We start from the raw sequence: 21,698 nt of genomic DNA, 5'->3' as shown, positions 1-21,698 counted from the left end.
TATGACGTTTTTCACTGACAGCAGGGGTGAACCTTTTTCTGTGTTTTAGCAATTTAAAGAGATTTCTCAGAGTCTGGTAAGAAGAAATTGACGTATTAAGCAACAGGGCAAAACATTTATAATAATAAATACACAATCTCTGTTAACATGCTCTAAAAAGGGTTCCATTTGCAAAATGTCACAGTTTGGATCTTAAAATCTAGAAATAAATTAAGATTAAGAAGTACAGTATCTGTCCATGGGGACAAGAGAACTGTAAGGGGCTCTTTTACTTTCCCTAAACCAAAGTTTCACATCTAGAAGGAGACCAGGGCAAATGAGTAATTCAACCCCTTCATTTCTAAAGAGCATATCAAAGGGGCTCATAGAAGAGGTCTCCTAATGCAAAACAGAAGTGAAAAGACATTCGGACATCCAGTAAAATAAACACGTCTGCTGTTGAAATGGAAAATAGGCAATTACCATAAACCTCTATGACACACTGAAAAAAGTTCCCTCACCCAGGCATAATAACATCACTCTGGCAGAGCAGCTTAAGCAAATAACATGAAGACTGACTGATTCTTGACTCCAGCAAACGTAGACAAGATGCCACAATGGAAAACGTTTGTGCAGAAGGAGAAGAGAGCAGGAAGGCTGGGTTTGCCTGCAAGTGGGAATATCAAAGCAAACAGTTTCCACTTGCAGCTTCCTGTAATGACATGCACACATCTTCTCAAAGTCTTGGTCAAAATAGCAATCACGCATTGGAAATATATGCTCAGGAAATTTTACTTTATTTTGAAATCTACCTGGTCTCCTTTACGTCAAATTTGGCTTCTCTGCGACGTCGTGTTTGATTTACTTTGAATTCAGCTTTGGGCTAAGAAAATGAGTGGGTGAGGAAGCAGAGCACAGCAGAGAGGCTCATCACAGAGTCAGTTTCTCAAAGTAACTCATCTCTGAATCATTTGTGGAGTTCCCATTTATAGTGACGGTAAGCGATTCACAAGAATCCCAGCTTTTGATCTGGGACACAACACTTGTTCCACCCTGCAGATCACTAAAGGGGCCAACTTTAGTACGGAAACCTGCGGTCTGAAAACGGCTCTTTGATGAGATCAGCAAAAATCTTAATAATACGGTGACTTGCAGAAGTATTCACCCCTTGGTTTTGTACCTAATTTTTTACATTCCAACCTGTAATTTAAATGTTTTCTATCTTATTTTATGTGATGGATCTGCAAAAATGTCGTCTAAGTTGGTGATCTGAAATAAGAAAATATATATGTATAAAAAAAAAAATCAAGAATAAATACAAAACAGAAAACTGGCATGTGCATATGAACTCACCCTCTTTGCTAAAAAGCCCTTAAAAGGTTTTTGTGCAACCAATTACCTTCAAAAGCCACATAATCACAGAAGTTAAGTCCACCTGAGTGCAATCTAAGTGTCACATAATCTGTAAGTAAACACACACCTTTTCTGAAAGGCCCCAGAGGCTGCAACACCAGAAGGCAAGAGGCATCACACCGTGAAGACCAAGAAGCGCTCCAAACAAGTCAGGGACAACGTTGTTGAAAAGTACAAGTCAGGGTGGGATTTAAAAATCAAAAGCAATATCTTTCCCCGAGTACCATTAAATCCCCCGCCCCCCAAAAAAAGAAAGTCTGAATATCACATTAAAAATTATGTTTTAAGCACAAATGCCAGGTTTCTGAAAAGTTTGTCTATTTCTATGCCCTCAATATTTGGTTTGCATGAATTACTGCATCAATGCGCCGTGGCATAGAGGCGACCAGCCTGTGGCGGTTTGTAGGTGTAATGGAAGCCCAATTGAACCAGCTTTTGGTACCTTTGGCAGTGTGGGCAGGTGCCAAGTCCTGCTGGAAAATGAAATTAGCATCTCCCTACAGCTTGTCTGCAGAGGGAAATTGGAAGTGCTCTAGAATTTCCTGGAAGATGACTTCTTTGACTGTGGACTTCAGAAAACACCGTAGACCAACACCAGCAGATGAAATGGTATCCCAAACCGTCACTGACAGTGGAAACTTCACACTAGACCTCAAACGCTGTGCCTCACCACTCTTCCTCTAGACTCTAGGACCTTTATTACCAAATGAAATGCAGAATTTACTTTAATCTGAAAACAGGACTTTGAGCAACAGTCCAGTTCCTTTTCTACTCAGCCCAGGTAAGATACTTGTAGCCCAAATGCAAGATTTGTCTACTCTACACATGGGTGAGTGGCTCTGGAGGCACTGACTCCAGCCTCAGTCCACTCTTTGTGAAGCTCCCCCAAATTCTTGAATGGATTTTGCTGGACCATCCTGTCAAGGCTGTGGTTCTCTCTGTTGCTGGTGCACCTTTTCCCACAACACTTCTTCCTTCCACTCAAAATTTGTTAATATGGCTGGATACAGAACTCTGTGAACAACCAGCTTCTTCAGCAATGGCCTTTTGTGGCTTACCCTCCTTTTGAAGACGTCAGTGACTCTCTTCTGGATGTGTGTCAAATCTGCCGTCTTCCCCATGATTACCTTAGTTTCTAATATTGAACTTTTTCCACAGTATTCTAATTTTCTGACGCTGAATTTTGGGTTTTCATTATCTGTAAACAACAGTCATCAAAATTACAAGAAACGTGGGCTTGGAATAAATCAATCTATGATTCTATATAATTATGAGTTTCATTTTCTGAGATGACTCTGAGATTGATTTTATGCAATATTCAAATTTTTTACACATACCTGTAAATAATACATGTTCAAAATTGTAGGCAAGTTCTGTGAATGAAATTTTGCAAACTCTTAACTATTTTATTTCCTGGTAGTGAGGCAACAAGGAAATATATATGGAATATATATATATGAAATATATATGGAAATGTATGCATATCCATAGTGATGGATTGCATACATAATAACGTTTCATAATTGTAAAGGTTTTGTAAAGTTTGAAAAGCAACATGTTTTCCATGAATCAACACCAGTGTTTTCTTTTCTGAGAAGAAAGCAAGTAGGCGGCTTTTTTGCGCTGTAGCATTTTCTCAAAACCAAACAGCTGGAGGCAACAAAACATTTACAACAGCGAAATCCACTTCACTACTCTGAGTCAAGTCCTCACTCAGACGTCACTAAAACTGAAGCAATTTACACACAGGTACTAAACGGCATAAATCAACTGAATGAAAAACAGCAAATGGAAAAAAAATGGTAAAATATCTGCTGATCATTGCACAGTTCAATTAATTTCAGTCACAATGAACAACGTAGGGCTGGACGATATTTCAATAACAATATATATCGATCGATAGACGTGTGGCGCAATAGGGAAAAAAAAGGGTTGAGAAAAGTTTGATATAGAGACAGTTTTCCTTCCTTTTCATTTTAGCCTATCATATTAGTTGATGCTACAGTCACTACTTTCTCTCAACCAATCGTAATCGCAGACTCAGGCACGCCGTCACAGAGCGCCGCCCTCTCAAAGCACAACACAGAGCACGTGAATATGTCGCAGCAAGGAGAGGCGGAGGAAACTGTCCCAAAATGGGGTTTTACTAGTTCGCCAGTTTGGCAATATTTCGATTATAGGAAGTCTGACAGAAATAAACCACAATGATTTGTAAAACTTGCAAGGAACCAGTAGTCTGGTAACGCAACCAACTTGTTTCATCACGTAAGCCGCTCACACCCGCAGCAGCGCCAGCTGTGCAGCCCCGCGCGGCTCCGCGTCATCTTCTTAGGAATCTTCTGGAAGTTCTTCCAAATCAAAGCAGGTATAGCAGCTAAACTGGGCTCCCTTCTTTGTGATAAAATGAAAAAAGCATCCAAGCGGCATAAGGACATCACGCATGCAGTAACATGCTTCATAGTGATGGATATGCTGCTGTTGTCTGCAGCTGAAAAACCTGGCTTCAAACTACTTGCCACTCTTGATCCGTGATATAACGTTCCTGGCTGCAAGTTTTTCTCTAACAGCGCTCCCTAAATTGTGCAACGAGTGCAGAGAATCAGTGCAAAATGAGCTGCAATCTGCGTCTTCCCACACCACAACCTCGGACCTCAGCCCTGCATCAGCCTCTCAATTGACTATATAGAAAGAGAATGGAACCTGAGGAGTAACTACTGTACTATGCCCACCTAAATAGGCTATTCTATTAATTCATTTATTTGTTATATTTATTTTGGTAATTTTACTGGTCACTTTAGTTTATTCTTTGTTAGTATTTAATAACATCACCCAGGTCTCTTAAGTTATTTTTCTTTTAAAAACATCAGTAATGGGTAAAAGTGTTGGTTAAAAAAGGATTTAATTGAGATTTAGTGTTTGTGTGTTCTTTATTAAAAGTAAGTCATTTAGCTATATCATAAGAGCCAGGTTTTAAATCTTTTTCATAATTATCGATATAGATCAATATGCATTTTTTTTAATCAATATGCTTTTTTTCTATATCGTCCAGCCCTTGAACAACGTGTAAAATATAACCTAATGTGCAGATTTTATCCAATCAGACGGAGTTCCAGGCTTCACTTGAATAAAAAAAATGAAAAAAGTCAAGTGCTGGCAATGTCTCTACACAAACCTTTTAGTCTCTGCCAAGAACTCTGCAATACACTCTTTCAGAGACAAAAAGTTCTTTTCCACTTGTTAAAAAAGGGGGAAAGACCAGCAATTTTTTGGTCATTGTTTTTAAAGAGTAGCAGCAGCACTAGATGGAAACATTTTTTCCCTCCTCAGTTGTTGTTTTTTAAGTCATCAAATGAGGAGCTTGATGTTATTACTGTTCTAGTTGATTAATGGTAGCACAAAGCCTCTGACCCAGAAACTGGCTTCATACACACACACACAAACACACACACACAAATGCTTGAGGAGATTAACAAAACCACCAGCGTTTTTCCTCCTTCATCACAAATAATCACGCCTAAAAGTTGGACCAATCATGTCGCAGTGTTATGCTTTAAGGCAGGACATATAGGTGTTGACAAAAGCAAGAGGTGCCGAGCTCACAGCCGAAACAAAATAAGCACGGAGGTGCAGGAGGATGCACGTGTAGCTGCTGCTATCATATCTACTTTGTCAGAATCCTTGATTGTAACGAGCGTCACTATCCAAATAAACGCGCCCTGACTAGCTTAACTTGTTGTGGTTTCTCATGGCGCCTGCTGCTTACGACATTTTCATTTGATACATTGATTGGCTAAAACCAACCTTTGATAGATGGGCACTAGGTGTCGCTTTGCCCAATCAGCTCAGAAAGTTCTGCCGAATGTCCCTCCTTTCCCTGAACAGATTCGATGGGAGCAGTCCCAGATTGATAATGCGTAGAACAAAGAGAGGTACAAATGATCAATCTGGCTTGCCAGATTACATATAGATAAAATAGGTTTAGAATTATGAAAAACTAACTTTTGCATTGCAATACCTCTTGTGATGAACTGAGTGTTATTGTTACTTAAAGCCATACTAAGTAATTTTTGAGTGGTGCTCCTCCTACAGGACATTTTAAAAATAGCACTGGTGTAAATACCCATGCGCCTCCGCATGGGTACGCACGGTTTTTATTTTCCCCTTAACATATTCATTGTGACCCACAATCTTTTATCTATAATGTTACTTTATCATATTTTATTATATTCTAATTCATTAATCAGTCAAATGGTTAAATATATGTTGAAATATACCACTAAACTAAATTAATTGATGACCAAATATCATTTGTCTAATTTAGTAAAACATTTTCCAACTTAAACACTAAACCATAACTTTCTGAGCAAACCTTGAAGCAATTTATCCGTAGAGAATAATAATGAAACCAAACAATGAAATTAGATATTTGAATTATTTCTCATAGTGGATAGCCAGCAAGAGCTGCAAAGCAATAGCCCCATTTACACTACCCTTGTTAAACCGATCCGAGCCGAGACCAGTTCGAGCTTGGTTCAGTTAACCAAGCCGAGCCTCGTTCTGACGACCGTTTACACATCACGTTATCTCGGTTCCTTGGTTGCTCCTCGCCTCCTAGTGATGATCTGCGGTACTACTGTTCTCTGGGATTGAAGGCGGGACAAAGCAAATCAAAATGGCTGGGCCCGTAACATTCAGGATGTTATGGTTAGACAGTCAGTTTTTGGGACGTGGAAAAGACAAACGAACGTCTAATAAGGATTTACAGACGCAGGAAACAACGACAGACGCTGAGGTTCATCACACTGCTAAGCAGAATCATCACTGGAAATCATGTGGCACGGTAAGGTAGCTAATATTTTTATGAACGTCTGAAATTTGTCTGAATGGGGTGTGAATCGGGATGTGCAGCCAGACACGCCGGAAAAACCGCAGACAGGCAGCTGACTGTAAGGGGATGACGCGGTCTGCTCATGCGCTCTTCGTTATCAGATAACCGGGAGAAAAAAAAACAGGCCAAAACCACATCTGGAACTGGTCTGCATTTAACGCAGTCCAGTTATGTCTAGCTCGCTTCAGTTCAGTCTGCTTACCGTTTACACTTGAGAGTTATCTAGGTTGCCGAGCTCGGACTGGTCTCGGCTCGGTTAAAAAAGGGTAGTGTAAACGGGGTACAAAAACATCCATTTTGTACTGTTAACTTAGGACGTAGCACTGTTACGCTCATGGTCTAATTTAGGTGTAATTTTATTGAGCCTCTCCCGTTCAGAAAGTTGAAAAGAAGGATACATTCGTTGGCCGCATTTAAAATAGTCTTAGAAGGATTTGTGAATTGGGACAGCCTTCGTCGCTACGATGTGATGTAATCGGCCTAGATACATATCATTTGAAGGACGCAGCCCCTGAATTGAGACAGATCCACAGATGCTATTGGCCTTACATTGGGCTGCCGTAAAGCTGTTCGTCTTACCGCGAGAACAGAGCCTCGAGGTCGGAGGCATGGAAAGTATGGTTTTTCAGCCAGAGACACTAGGGGGAGATAGTAGACCCCTCAATCGTCTCATAATCACTTGGATCACCATCACAGGAATTTAGAAGAGGATGTATTAAGGTAAAATGTTACTTAGTATATCTTTAAAGTTTAATACAAATAGTAAAAATCTAAAATGTTAAACTAATTCCAAGAATTATTTTTTTTGCCATGAACAGAAATCCATTTTCTTTTTAAATACAAAAACATCACTCTGAGACTATATTGTTGCCAGACTCGATAATTATAAGCATGACAACAGTCAAACTATGTATGGAAATTTGATCATTTCCTTATTACTCTTCATCAAGCACTGAAACTTGATGACCTTTGCTGCAAATACAGATGGCAAAGACTGGCGAATGGTACCAATACTTCATAAAAATAAAAAAAATAAACCCCCAGCCTGAACCCCCAGAACAAAGCTTTGTCAGCCAGCTTCAACTATCATGGTCCACAGGCTTCACATAAAGCTGAAAGCACTACTTTGCAGAAAGGAGATTGCCAGCCAACGAGGCAGCATGACATGTAGCATTTCTACTGTTTCAGTGTTGCTTAATTTATATTTCCAATCAGATTAAGTTTGTGTGCAAGTTTCTTGAGAACAGAAATTGTCAGCAGTAGGAACTGTTATGCAGCGCAATAAGCATGTGGTGCAACACTTTTAGCATCAACTGGTGGATGTTTCTTTCAGTCTAAGAGCTTATAAAAACAGAGCAATTAATTTATAGATCTGTGGGCACCACATGAGTCTCGAAACTTATTTTCTGACTTTGGCAGCTAGTCCTCCTTTCTCATCAAGGCAGCATATTGTATTGTATGATATTGTACTCTACCAACACTACTTAAAGCTCATTCAACAGTAAACTAAATGGCCAAAAGTATTGGGTCTCTTGACATTACACACATAACAACTTGAGTGGACTCAAAATCTTAATTCATCGGCTTTTATAAGTCGTGGGCCACCCCTTTGCAAGTATAACACCTTCAATTTTTTTGGGAAGGCTTTCCACAATGTTTTTGAAGGTGTTTATGGGAATTTTTGACAATTCATCCAGAAGCTAATTTTTTAGGTCAGACACTGCTGTTGGACAAAAGGGTCTGGCCTGCAGTCTCTGCTAATTGACATTAAAGGTGATGCATTGCATTGAGATCAGTACCAAGCAGGCCAGTGAAGTCCTTGCACTCAGGCATTAGATTCTCAGAGAGAGAGGGACACATGATTTGTGACACCAGAGAACACCTATCCTAGAGTCCAGTTGAGGAGTACGTTACATTACTGCATCAGATGCTTTGAATTGCTCATGGTGATACAGCTGGTCAGCCATGGCAACCGATTCCATAAAGCTCTTTACACACTGCTCTTGGGTCTAATCTGAAGACCACATTAAGTCTGGAGCTATAGACTCTGGCACTATGCATACCAATATTTTGAATACAAAAAATTAAAAAAATCTGTTCTTGGGACTCTATCCATGTAACCACAGTTCTTTTTTAATCACTTAAATAAAGAGCATTGAGTTTATTAATTTCTATTTCACAGTCCTTCACATGTTCTTTGCTGATGTAAACTGAAAGAATGTTGCTCTTTATCTGTTGTTTTCCAACAAAGAACAATATTATTATCCTTGTTCATCTTTATTTAATCTAGACTTACCTCTTTAATTCATAACCAGCACACAATAAAAATATGCATTAAATTTATTTTAGCTGCCAGGTGCATTTCAGACTGATTGTCTCAGTGGAGTGAACCTGCAGCGGAGCTGGATTTTGAACCTGTCTGTCCATCTGTCTATCAGTCTGTCTTCTTACCTCCTGTGCAGCTCGCTCCAGGAACACATACACACATGCTCAGACCTCCAAAACATCACATTAACACACACAAACACAACACAACAGGGTTTTTTTCTTTTACACACACTAACACGCACATCTCAAGCATGCTTTGGTGTGCGTCACAAGGGCCATCTGCCTGCTAACCAGAGCACTTTCTACATTAACTCTAGTGCTCACTCCTATACCACAGGCGCAAGTCTACAATTGTGTTGGATTTAGGAAAAACGTTCAAAGGAAAGATTTCCAAACCCCGTAGGGCAGAAAATCTGAAATATTGACAGAAACTCAACCACAAATAAGTAGTCTTCATGAAATTAATGATACAAAGATGCTGAACCAAATCGTCCTCCACACTTTTTAGTAAGCTGAGAGGACTGGTTCCTTCACCATTCAGTTCTTTTTGTAATATGAAATAAATCAAATGCATGGAGCTATGCAATTCTAAAGGATTTTAGTCCCATTAGTATCAATAAATTTTATGTTGACCAATTTGTCTGCCAAAATGAAGTAAATGTGATCTAATTAAGAGAGTGTTCCACAACCTTCAAAAACCAAGGGCTTTGTAAAGCTTCCTGTTGCTATGTTTAAAATCTGGACTACGGAGCTGGACCGGCACAGAAAACTATTTTTAGCTCCTTACTCAAAGGGAGATTTTACTTTCTCGGCTTAACCGTGTCACAAACTTTGCTCGCAGTTTATCAGAAGAAGAGGGTGAGTGCCCATGGATGTTTTGGGCACAGGCCACATCTTGAGACTTGTTTAAATAGATAAATCTTAGTTAAGAGTTTAATCACAGACACACCTGGACAAACATATTTAATCTGTGCAAATAAAGGCGGCTGCGAGAAAACACACGGAGTACATGTGTTTGGAACGGTTTCACATACAGTAACTTGTAAAAGTTTGCAAAACCCTAAAGATTTTTTACACTATGTCATGCATGTTGTAACAAACCAACTCAAAATAGTGCAGAATTGTGAAGGGGAATAAAAGTGAAACATTTTCAGATGAAAGACCGAACAAAGCACAGAGGTCTTGTTTTATAACCTAGTCACTGCTATGATTTTCCTCCCTAACTTTACCGCTGACTTGTCTCTTTGGTGGCTTGCTAGGTCTACATGATGCTATTTGATCACTAACAAACCTCCAAGACCAAGATCCTACACTGGATTTTATTAATGGGAAACAGAGTAAGGGGGGTTAGAATAAAAAAATTCATATTTTTCTATCCCCTTGTATTTTGTGCACTACTTTGTGTTATCATTTAAATTCCCAACACATTACAATGTTATTGTTGGTTACATGTCAAAATGAGGACAGGTACTCCACTGAATATTGTTCCTTCACGTGTGATCTATTGTTAGCAAGTTTATGTTCATTAGGTTGACCTCTGCAAACAAACAATAATACCCTCTACTGCAAATGCCTCACCAGGGTATTACAGTTTTTATTGATTGCTTTGACCTGTTTGAAGAAACTGGCAACTTCTCAGTTTTCATCATCACCATCTCAGCAGAACAAAAGACACCACTTGCAAATGAGTTAACCCATTCTCATTGGTTTGACTCATTTTCTCCGTCGTTTTGCAAAACAGTTAACGCAGATGTCATTCATGCAGTTTAAACTCCACTGCTTTAGCTGTGGTAGCAAAACAGAAACCATATGTTCCAAGCTCTTAGAAACTTCTTGATCAGAATGAAATCACTGAAGCACCTAATTGACACTTCTTTACACAATTTTTCAATTTGCTATCAGTTTGCAGGCTTTACGTAAAAGGTGCCATGTTGTGTGTTGTTCTTTGCAAGCATGGATGGTCTAAGGCAGATGAGAGTCAGAGTAAGAGGTAGATGGGTCAGGGGAAGAAGATTATGAGGAAGAGCAATCCATGTGTGCGAGGTGGCGATGTAGCTGGAAGGGCTCAAGCTACAGATGAAATTTAGACAACTATGATTGATCATGTGGTAAACAACGGCCTTTCACTTAGAGGGGCGGGGCAAAGAGTCCAAACTTTTCTCAATAGAAACACGGTTGCATCCATTGTAAGAGTTTTTCGATGGGAGAGCAGGTATTGCTGCTATACAGTATATACTGTACATCTCTATCTATTCTTATAGAGGAATTATTCAGTGCATGGAGATGGAAGGTATATGATCACTGGCGCTATGAGCAGATGCCCTTGCTCAATGCAATGACTGCTGCTGCCCAAACTATAGATGCAGAGGCATGTCAAGGATGGATCAGGCATGCAAGAAGATTTTTCCATAGGTTTATCACAAGGGAAAATATTGAGTGTGATGAAGATGAGTCAAGAGAGAAGAGACTAGAAGAGACAGACAGCTCTAGTATCTTCTGTTGGAATATCTTATTTGTAGCCAAAATCTGAAAAAAAGTAAGAATAATGAATAAAATTTGGATCACAGCATATCTGATTCTGGATCCATTTTTTGCAAGAAGGCAAATGTGACTACAAATGACACTGACATGTAAGCTGCGTAGTTATTGGCTACAATGAACCAGCAATGCTGCACTGATTCACATTGAGTGTTGTATTTTGTATTTTGTTGTCCTTTGTGTAATGAATGATTGGAAGAGCTTAAACATTTATGTGCAGGTTGTGTTGTTTGAGGGCAAAATGTGCTTTTGGTTCATATTTTAAATGTTTTGGCAGAGTTGGAGCCTTTTGCAAACAAAATGTACCATTGTGACGATTGGTGCCACTGTTTAGGTCTCTGCGTTAACTGTTTTGAAAAAATTGGGTTTTGAGTTGACTGCTGCGTCAAAGCAATCTATAAAAACTGTAATTCGAGTTTAATCTTCTGAACCTTTAGTTAAATACTCCATAACAGGGTAGATATTTAAAAGCATCTTGGACTATTTTCTATTGAAAAATGTATGAATGAACCACCAAGCTATTAAATAGACAAATGGACTTAATACTCCAGTGTAAGTCAACAAGTTTAGCTCAGTAACCTAATTAGGGCTGTTAATGTGAGTCTACACATGCACACATAATTGTAGGTACACACACAATGTAATTACTACAATATTCCAGCCAAAGTCTTTGCAAGCAGCAAAAATAATGCAATCCTCTTCCACTCCCTGAATCTGAAAAGCCAAAAAAGTACCGAAGTGATTGATCTTCAAATCGCTGCCAGAGATACAGAACCCTAGCATTTGTCAATTAGCCATTTAATGTGATATAACTCCTCTTTGTCTCTATGATACCCAACACCAGGTGACAGCCCCCACAGTAATGAAGCTTGGAACAGAGCTATGCGCTGCAAAGACAGACTAAATCTTATCACTCTTATCAGACATTATGGTTTCACTCCACTGAAATCGCAACAACTGGTCCTCTCTATCTTTGTACATCAGATCTATTCTTATCCAGTGTATCACATATTGAACTGTTTACTTAATCCCTTCTTCAGAAATTATGGTTTGTCACATATAGCTTGGTGTAAAATGTCTAATTATAGACTGAAGGTCGTGGAGGGAAAACTGTTGGAGACCTCCCGGATACATTTTATAGTGAGCAAACATAATTTGCTAAAAGCAGAAACAGAAAGACGGCAAAGTGAGAAGCTGGACCAATGGTTGATGCCTACCTTAGCCAAGCAAACTCCTGTGCAACAGTGATCTCTACATCCTTCTCTTTTTGAAAACAAGTAGCTAGGACTTATTTTGATAAAGAGGTAGTTTAATAATAAAAATAATCAGTTTCTGTTAATTTATACATTTTTGTAATTGCTTATCTATAGTGTGCTGTAGGGCTGCGCAGTTGGTAGCACTGTTGACATGCAGCAAGAAGGTCCTGGGCTTGAATCACAGGCTGGACTTCCTTCTGCATGGAGTTTGCATGTTCTCCCTGTGCATGCGTGGGTTCTCTCTGGGTACTCCGGCTTCCTCCCACAGTTCAAAAACATTACTGATAGGTTAGTTGGACTCTCTAAATTGTCCTTAGGTGTGAACGCATGGTTGTCTGTTCTCTGAGATGGTCCCAGCTCTATCTCGCCTCTTGCCCTATGACCTGTAGAGCGAGGCACCAGCTCTACAAGTCACTACTAATGGCAGATATAGAAAACCTTCTGAACTACAATAAATTCTGTTTCTAAACAATAGGGGATTTAAAGTATATTGTTTAACAATTCATTTCCGACATTGGTAGCATCTCCATAATATTCGCACGCCAACATGATTAGGCTCACTCACAATGAGAGGAATATACTTATAATGAATGACGATGTGCAATACGTCATGTCTTAAAACTCAGTTTTACAGATAGGACTATGTTATGAAGTGTGCATGCATGCACAGTGGCTTTGAATGATTTAGCAAGTCTAAAAGAGAATCTGAATAAACAGAAAAGATCAAGCCTCTTAAACATTCAATATTGCATTAATAATTTAGTCTGTGTATGAATGTGGTTGACATAATGGGAAGCTGTCTTTAGGTTTGAGATAGCAGTAACAACTCAGTGTGTGAAGGTGTTTATTCTTGGCAGAATAAAAGCTTGTTGTTTTCAGATACGTATGAACCAATTTATCTTACCATCATCCAGCGTGATATCCTGTAGGCCGATGGAGCGGAAGGTCGGCTCCCGGTCCTCTGGCTCCTGCTTAATATGGGGCCTCTCATCTTCAGAAGGAAACGGCACATGAGGACTTAGGGGATGAACCAGTGGCCCCACAGCTGCAGGGGACAGGCTGGTCATAACAGGACTTGTGGCCTGTGGAGATGGCTGTCCTGAATGCTGCTGCAGGGGCCCCAGAGGACTGCCACCTGAAGTGGGGGAGGATGACGTGGGAGACTGGTAGGGCAGCGGGTGGACTTGAGGAGAAGAAGGTCCAGAATGAGGAGAAGGGATCATCCGTTGGGGGGGAGCAGAGGAAGATGTGGGACAGGACGCTGACCTTTGGCTTACTGGGTGGTAGCTCAGACCTCTCTGCAGCTGCGAGGAGTGCTGCCCAGTAATGGGATGCCCTCCATGAGATGGGACCTGGTTAGGATTTGGAGAGCAGTGGAAGCCTCCGAGTGTGTGGAGGTGTGGGGACGAGGGAGATACCATAGGCTGATGGTTCTGAGGGGATCCGACAATTGGATTGGTAGGTGAGGAGGAAAGAGCAGACGGCGAGGAGCAACCAGAAGAGTAAACTATTCCCAGGCCTATTGGGTGTGACGCTGCAGTGGGGCTCTGCTGAAAGGGCATCCTCTCATAGCTCTGAGAGGAAAGGCTGGGCTGGCCGTTGAAGGACATGCTATGACTTGGACTGTGGCTGTGTTGCAAAGGCTGATAAGTGGGAAGGGAGGGAGCTGGAGCTGAGCTCTGGTGGAACGTCATGTGGCAGTCTGTAGGGGGGTGGTGCAAACTGTGACCCTGGAGGTGAGGCAGGTGCTGGAAAGGCGGGGAGCTCAGGGAAGGGCCCGGCAGAGGTAGCAGGCCAGGTCCGGCGCCCGCGGCCAGGCTGTGAAGAGAGCTGGACAGAAGGTTGTCCGATGGGTGGCCCTGCTCAGGAGAAGGCAGCTGAGGGTGCACCAGACTGGGAGCATGTGTCAGGGGCATGGAAATGGGAGGTACAGCAGTAAGGTCCAGCTCGTCTCTGTGCTCCCGTTTCACCATCACTGAAAGCAGAATTGTAGAGAGAGAGAGGAGGAAGGAAACAAACGTTACATTTACATTTCTCATACCACCAAGTCGCCTTTTGCTGCTTTGAACGGTTTGACTCCTTTCTTCTCTGGTTTATGTTTAACTGAAGACAGTTTCTCCTAATTGTGGTTGAGCTGCAGAAAAGTGCGAGAGGCTGTGGTGTCAAAAAGAGCAGGACGCACAGCTTTCAACAAGTGTGTGAGTACGTGAAGTGTTCAGTGTGGCATGTGAAGTCTTTGACATCTTTCTAAAGTGCTGTGCACAACAGAGCAAATATATGTCCATGGAATACAAAAAAAAATATCATATAATCACTTTAGAAATGTGACAAAAAAAATCAAAGATGAGGAAACAAATTTTCAAAAGAGTTACTTCTTAAGTGAATAAGGAAGTGCGGATATATACAAAACTTCAAGAGTACTGTAGACACCCACGTCTGTGTGTGTGTGTGTGTGCATGTGTGTACTGAGAAAGGTCTAGATACTGCAAGAAAAGAATAAGGAAATATAATCTAAAGATCTGTCAAGTTTTGACACTGTGTTATCTTTTCTCATTGTCAACCAATAAGGGAGACGTTCATCCTTCACGGACTGCCTTACTGTCTAACTTTATATGCAGAAAAGCTCTGCTATAAAACTGAAAAAAGTACACCCAAAGGACATCAATTCAGCGAGGAGAGTCTCTGAAATATATGACACCAAAATAGGTCTCAATCCAGATTAAAAAAGCGTCCAAAAAAACAGGCTGACATTTTCATCGTAAATGGGGCCATTCCTTTTTACTGTGACAGCTTAGAGCACTGCTATGCCAGTCAGTAACCTATTTCCCAATCTGGTGCCTTGTGACCACAAGTTTTATTTTTATCCAGCTCTGAATCAGAAGAGAGCATATGTTGTCAGTCTGGGTGCCATCATGTGAAATGTGTGGGATGAGGAGTCCAATGCCCCCCAGCCCAGATCACACTGAAACGAACAAATGGGTTCACTGACTGAGCCCTCTTCTCACCCTGATATGCCTTTGGAACTGAGAGTCACAACTCACAACACAATTTATTCAGACTGAGCTTGAGGATATCAGAGTAGAAAGGGAGTGATGATTTGAAAGTGAATGATGGCTATTCATGGCTAAGTCAAAGCAGTAGTTAAAAACAAAACATAAACACATGTTTAGCAGAATTATTTAATTTTTTTGGTGAGTTTTCTCAGAAAATATATATGATTCGGGACAGGCTCTCTGTAGTGGAACCCGTGATGAAACATGAAACACCACTGATTGGCTGACTTTCTTTTTCTCTTTTTCCTCTGCCACAATAAAGCACGCGGTGTCCGTGGTGACATCAGTGGTGTCAGCGACCCAGCTTGACTGACGGAGCAGCGTTAATCTACACTGCTCTGATTGGCTATACTGATCTGTCAGCGGGGAAAACAGGAACTGCCTGTGACGAGTGGGCGTGCTTGCAAAAAGAAAGGCTGGGTGGGTGGATGGGCAAGGCCGCTTAAACACATACACAGAACTGCACACACAACACAACACACGCACGGTTGCGGTAAAAGTCAGAGTTTGGATGTGTTGCACAAAATGCTCACATGTCAATATAATCCGCCAACAGCATTTTCGGTTTGACTGGTTTTAACAGAATAAAAAAAAAAAACAATAACAATATTAAAAAAATAAGGCAGCCTTTTGACTCCAATGAAATTATCGCTGAGGCTCAATCACACATCAAAGTACCCAAAGCTGAGCCAAATTTGCTAAATGATCACAACAAACTTTCTGTGTGTAGTGGAGATTTCCTAGATAACAAAAACAAAATACAGTGGAGAACGTGAAAAAAAGGATGCCACTGAGGATGCTTTAGAAAATAAACAGTTGGCAGGTGTTAATCGTATTGTTAGACGAGGGTTCCCATCTAAACCACAGCAATACAGGTGCAGCTCAATAAATTAGAAAACCATCAAAAAGTTCATTTAGTTCAGTCTTTCAATTCAAAAAGCAAAACATTAACATTATACAGATGCATTATACATGCCACGATATGTTTCAAGTATCAGTTCCTGTTAACTTTGATGAATATGATTTACTACTTTTCTACTTTTTCTGAAAATTTGATTATTACCAGATTGTGGTGTGTTAAAATGAAGCAGAGAAGCAATGTCAGTTGTGTGGTCCCATTTTTACGGTGTAGAAAGGGTAGATAAATAAATATAATATACTATATTAGTAAATATTGGTTTTCGGACATTATAGCAACATTGATAATGGATATCGATATTTGGCCAAACTCACATCCCTATTACACAAGTGCTAACGTCTGCTAAGATGAAATTATAATTTTTATAATTAATTATGCAGAAAGAGTGGAAAACGACATAATCCAAGTTGTCTGAGTTCCAGTGTAAAGTTCCAGTCAGTCACAAAGTTTTATCAAGGCCCAAGACAGTGTAACCGCCTGCTGAGAAAGTTTAGAGCAGTTCTTTCTTCCTCATGCTGTCAAAGTTTCTAGAGATGCTGATTTTATTTTCCAGCAGGACCTGGAACCAGCCCACACTGCGGCCAGGAAACCCACGGGGCATCTGGGTTATTGTCAAGAGGAAGATGAAAGACACCAAAACTCGATACTGCAGAATTCTGAAGGCTGCTATTAAAGCAACCTGGGCTTCCTTAACATAACAGGAGAACCACAGGCTGATCGTCGGACTGATGCAGTAAATCCTAAAAAAAAATAACCCTTACTATGTACTTAGCAGCCCACATTGCTGTAATATTTTCTTATTGGTATTTTGAGTTTTTTTCATAATATTATTGAAATAAATTAATGTTTTAATATTCTTATTTACTTAGATGCACCTGTACTGTAGTTGGAGATAGAAAACAGAAAGGCAGCTCGCAAAGTGTGCAACACGGCTTCGATGTTATCTCTGCTCTGAGTCACGCTTTTTGAATTTGACCTGGAAGATTCTCTATAGCAGGATGCAAAGAATTAACACCTACAAACAGCATGCTCATCATTTTAGTGATCTTTTGAGATTCTGCAAGAGTTTCAATTTCACTTCAATCATGGCTGCTCTCTCCAAACCCACCTGAGAGATAGGTAAAGCGCTGTGATTGGCTCCTTTTCCGTTTTCCATTGCAGACATAAAACTGGACCTGCACCGCTGAAGTCACAGTCTTACTGTGGTACGGAGGGATTTCCACGACAATGCATGACTAAAAGAATGACATACAAAAAACACAAAATATTGCTTATATTCTTTACTTGTCATGAAACATGATATTACATATCAACATACGGTACATAAACGGTGCTGTTAAAAATAAAAGGGATTATCTGAGAATGCAGATTCTCAATCTAAAGCAGGCTTTTAAAAATACCTAGTTGCAAACAATATTAATTCCAATGAAAAATATGTTATATACTATTTTTCCTATAAATTGTAGTAAAAAATCCCTTCAATTTTCTTGGCACTTACAGATTAAAAAATCTATACTGTAAAATGTACATGCCAAAAAGTTTTAAACAAATCTACAAAGACATGCATGAAATTATTCAACCATCAAAACTGATCTGTGAATCTAATCTTTTGTCCAAACAGTACTTTTTAACAATATTACAGAAGTTAAAGTGATAAATAAATAAATAAATAAAAGTATATTTGAAGAATTTGAAGAGGTAAAGAAATAGTACTTACGCCTTGGGTTTTCTCACGAATAATTTTTGCTTCAACTTCCCATTGTGGTCGTCCATCTGAAAAAACAGAGTTCTTTTTTCATCAGAAACACTAGAATTGACTTGTGGCAAAACAAAAATAATGTCTTGGCCATGAGTCTCAATGAAAAAAAATATATGTAACATGATTGTTAACCTTATTTTAATATTTCTTTATTTTAATATTTCTTTTAAACATTATGTAGTGTTTTAAACTACATTTTCCCATCTGGAAAAATGTTTCTGTCTTTATACCATGTCAGTGAGAAAAATTTTAACACCTCTTTTATACTAATCAAATGGTTCAGAGATCCTGTTGTTTGTTGTGCCTGTTTAACATTATGTTGTTGTCAATAAAATATGTATACTTCTGTAAAAATGTTTAAAAAGGCAAGGTTTTCACGTAACATTTCCTCAGGGTTATCATTATTTGGAGAGACGTCTGAAGTTTGAAAAAAGCAGCTGGAATGAAAACGCTAACAGGATTCTTGTGTGGTTGGAAGAAATCAGTCACTGCAGCCTTGAGTGGAATAAAACATTTGGCAGCTAAAAGACTGAGTGGCCTCTAAGCCGAAGCAAATAAACTTGCAGATGCCTCTTCTCTTTCATGGTGCTCACATGTTGCACCATGTATATTCTGCACCTGCATGGCCTGTTCCACAAAACCCAGAGGATTCCCCCAAATACCACTGGCAGGCATCTGCAGCATTGCTGCAGAAACGCCTAGTTTAAATCTAGATTAAACAACGAGCTCCTAACTGCAAAGCCGTGTTGTGTTTAATCCATTTAGTAAGCAACACGAACTCACTCCTTTGTAAATTAGTTAATCAGAAGCTGAGGCTCTGATCCTACCTGAAAATGAAACGTAGATGTAGGAATCTGCTTGCACATAAGGCAGTTCAAACCCGCAAACGCCTCATCTCTGTCGAGAATTTAGTGCTTAACTTGTTCATGACGGTTTTTCTTTGTTCTCTTAGAGCAATGACCTTGACAGTTGACAGCAGTGCATTATTGCTGCTCGCCTTGTTGACATTCAACAGGCAGCAGCAAGGGCCCCACATGTTCTGTCAGACAACAAGCACCGACAGGAGCCTCATACCACAGTAAAACAATGACCCGGATCGCCGAGACACCCTGTTCTTGCCATTTCTCTGGGGAAAATAATGTACTCCCGATTGTACTAAAAAAAAAAAAAAAAAAAAAAGCTAAGCGAAAACATAGTTGTAAAACATATAATTGTAACCCTTCCATAGTGAGACAGCGCCAGCAACCTTGTTGCGTTAGTCACTGTGCTAGGTAGTCACCCCGACAGCCTTTAAAGTCAGACTCTTTTATATAAACAGTCATGCTTGTAAAAGTGAAAGACCTATACCAATTATGGCCTTACTTCAATTTCAGTGTTTCACAAAGTTAAGAAACTCACATGGTAATCTTTTAAGTTAACATTTTAAGTGAGACAGAATGTACACACAATCCTGAAAGGCAGGTGATGGTTGGAGTAGTTTATTCTTAGATCCAAAAGCAGTAAATCCTCTGGCTCTTACTACACATCTTCAGTTTCCTCCTTTTTTTTTATCCCTTTTCACTGCCTGATTACCTCTTCAAATAACCTAAAGCTAAATTCTCATCTCTCTCATCTTCTTTCTTACCCCTAAATAAGTAATGTCAAAGTATGAATTATAGGTAGAAAAAAACTGTTAAGCTTGAAAAACATACTAATACAGGTAAAGGAATTAAAACATGATTTACTTGAGATTTAATGTCTTATAATAAAACATTTTCAGCATATGAGCTGTTAGCCAACAGGCTGGGAAAGCTAAGAAAATATAGCATTTTGTACCGGTTCAAGTTCTTAATATGCTGTTTTTTCTCAGCCCTGTCATTTATGTTAGCATTCATCAAGGCTGGTAAATTTCCTAAGTCTAAAGCCCCATTTGCACTACCCTTTTTTAACCGTGCTGAGAACGATAACTGAGATAACTATCGAGTGTAGATGGAACGCAACTGAACTGCACCGTGCCAGACACAACCGAACCGTGCTAAATCTAGACCAGTTCGATAGGTGGGCTCGGCACGGTTTTTCAGTGGCTCGGTTCTCTGGTAACAAAGAGCGCATGAGCAGACCGCGTCATCTCCTTACAGTCAGAAATTTCAGACATTCATAAAAACACTAGCTTCACTACCATGACACACGATTTCCATTGATGATTCTGCTTAGCAGTTTGAGGAACCTCAACGTTTGTCGTTTCCTGCGTCTGTAAACCCTTATTAGACGTTCGTTTGTCTTCTTTTTCTCTTTTTCCTCTGCCACGATAACGCACACGGTGTCCGTGGTGACATCGCCAAAAGTTGACTCTCAAGTAGATTTACCAAAGGTTGCCTTCTTCGCCTGACTCTCCGCAAACAACGAAATATCACAATTCTAACGAAACGTAACTTCCTGAATGTTACGGGCGCCGCCATTTTTATTTGCTTGATTCCCTCCTTCAATCCTAGAGAGCAGTAGTACCGTAGATCGTCACTAGGAGGCGAGGAGTCGTGTTAGCGTGATGCGTAAATGGTCGTAAGAACCAAGCTCGGCACGGTTAACTGAGCTCGGTCCGGACTCAGCATGGATCGGTTAAAAAAGGGTAGTGTAAATGGGGCTATATTGTGGCTCAAATGCATGCAAAAGGTTGCAAAACTTGCTAACGGAACACACAGTCTGTCTGATTTTTGTCATATTGTACTCAATCTGAGATGTACCTCAGGAAAACAAAAAGTTAATCAAGCTAGATGGATCTACCTCAGAATCAGCCAGAAATTGCTTGTCAGCATAAGCATTTACAAAAACCAAACAAATAACCCTGAAACTCACTTCTTCACAACGATCCCAGAAGATTACAATTATTTTGGCCGTTGTGACCCATTGTGACATCAGCTGACGAGGATGTTCACTATGTGGAAATAACGTTGTGAATGATTTTTGAAAACTTTGTAGTTCTGTGACATAATGCATTGCAAAATCATATTGTTATCCTGCTGTCTCTTATATTTATAGCTGTTGACAAAAAATCGCACCTCTGGCTATTTGCTTTAAGAGGATCTCCCTTGAGTAGCTGGTTGGATGTGTTTTATGTATTTGAGGTGCAGTAATTAATGTCACTCCATCATTCCTGGCTTTTTTGGTAATCTGCTTTCATCTTTTAAGTAGGAGAGTTGGTAGAGTAAAAAATCTGTCATCTGTCTCTTTTTCTTGCTTTTCATTGCAGGTAATCAATGTCTTTCTGCAGAAAATGCATACTGAGGGCAATCATTTGCACAGTGCTAATCAACATCATGTTTCCATCCACTTTTACATTTTTCTTTCTCTTCCACAGTCCAACGACTTAATGCAATATGGGGCCCAAGTTACTGCCTCTCAGACGTTTCCACTCGCTACTCTAACCTGACATGCTTCACTTGCTCCTCCTGAAAAGGGCCTGAACACATTCCTCAAAGCAGATCTCTTAAATAGAACATTTAAAAGTACGCCACTTGCTCACAAAGGCAACTTTTTACCATGTGCAAACTTGAATCTGTTGCTCTGCATCGCAAAAGTACCTAGGGCA

The 21,698-nt window shown here is 39.9% G+C and overlaps 1 protein-coding gene across 3 annotated transcripts in view; it reads right to left on the bottom strand.

Moving 5' to 3' along the window:
* Positions 1-21,698, bottom strand: part of nfatc3a (nuclear factor of activated T cells 3a) — a 90,709-nt gene that overhangs the window by 7,787 nt on the left and 61,224 nt on the right. For all 3 annotated transcript variants that reach the window (XM_021319542.2, XM_012868714.3, XM_021319543.2), the window contains exons 7-9: positions 18,092-18,147; positions 17,483-17,609; positions 13,307-14,377 (exon numbers count right to left, since the gene is read on the bottom strand). In XM_021319542.2, coding sequence (XP_021175217.2) covers positions 13,307-14,377; positions 17,483-17,609; positions 18,092-18,147 — 1,254 coding nt within the window. The remainder of the gene's footprint in view (positions 1-13,306; positions 14,378-17,482; positions 17,610-18,091; positions 18,148-21,698) is intronic.

The sequence above is a fragment of the Fundulus heteroclitus genome, chromosome 4 (assembly GCF_011125445.2).
Source record: "Fundulus heteroclitus isolate FHET01 chromosome 4, MU-UCD_Fhet_4.1, whole genome shotgun sequence".
Lineage (NCBI taxonomy): Eukaryota > Metazoa > Chordata > Actinopteri > Cyprinodontiformes > Fundulidae > Fundulus > Fundulus heteroclitus.
The sequence above is the reverse complement of the archived record's forward strand: the minus strand, read 5'-3'. Positions and strand labels throughout refer to the sequence as shown.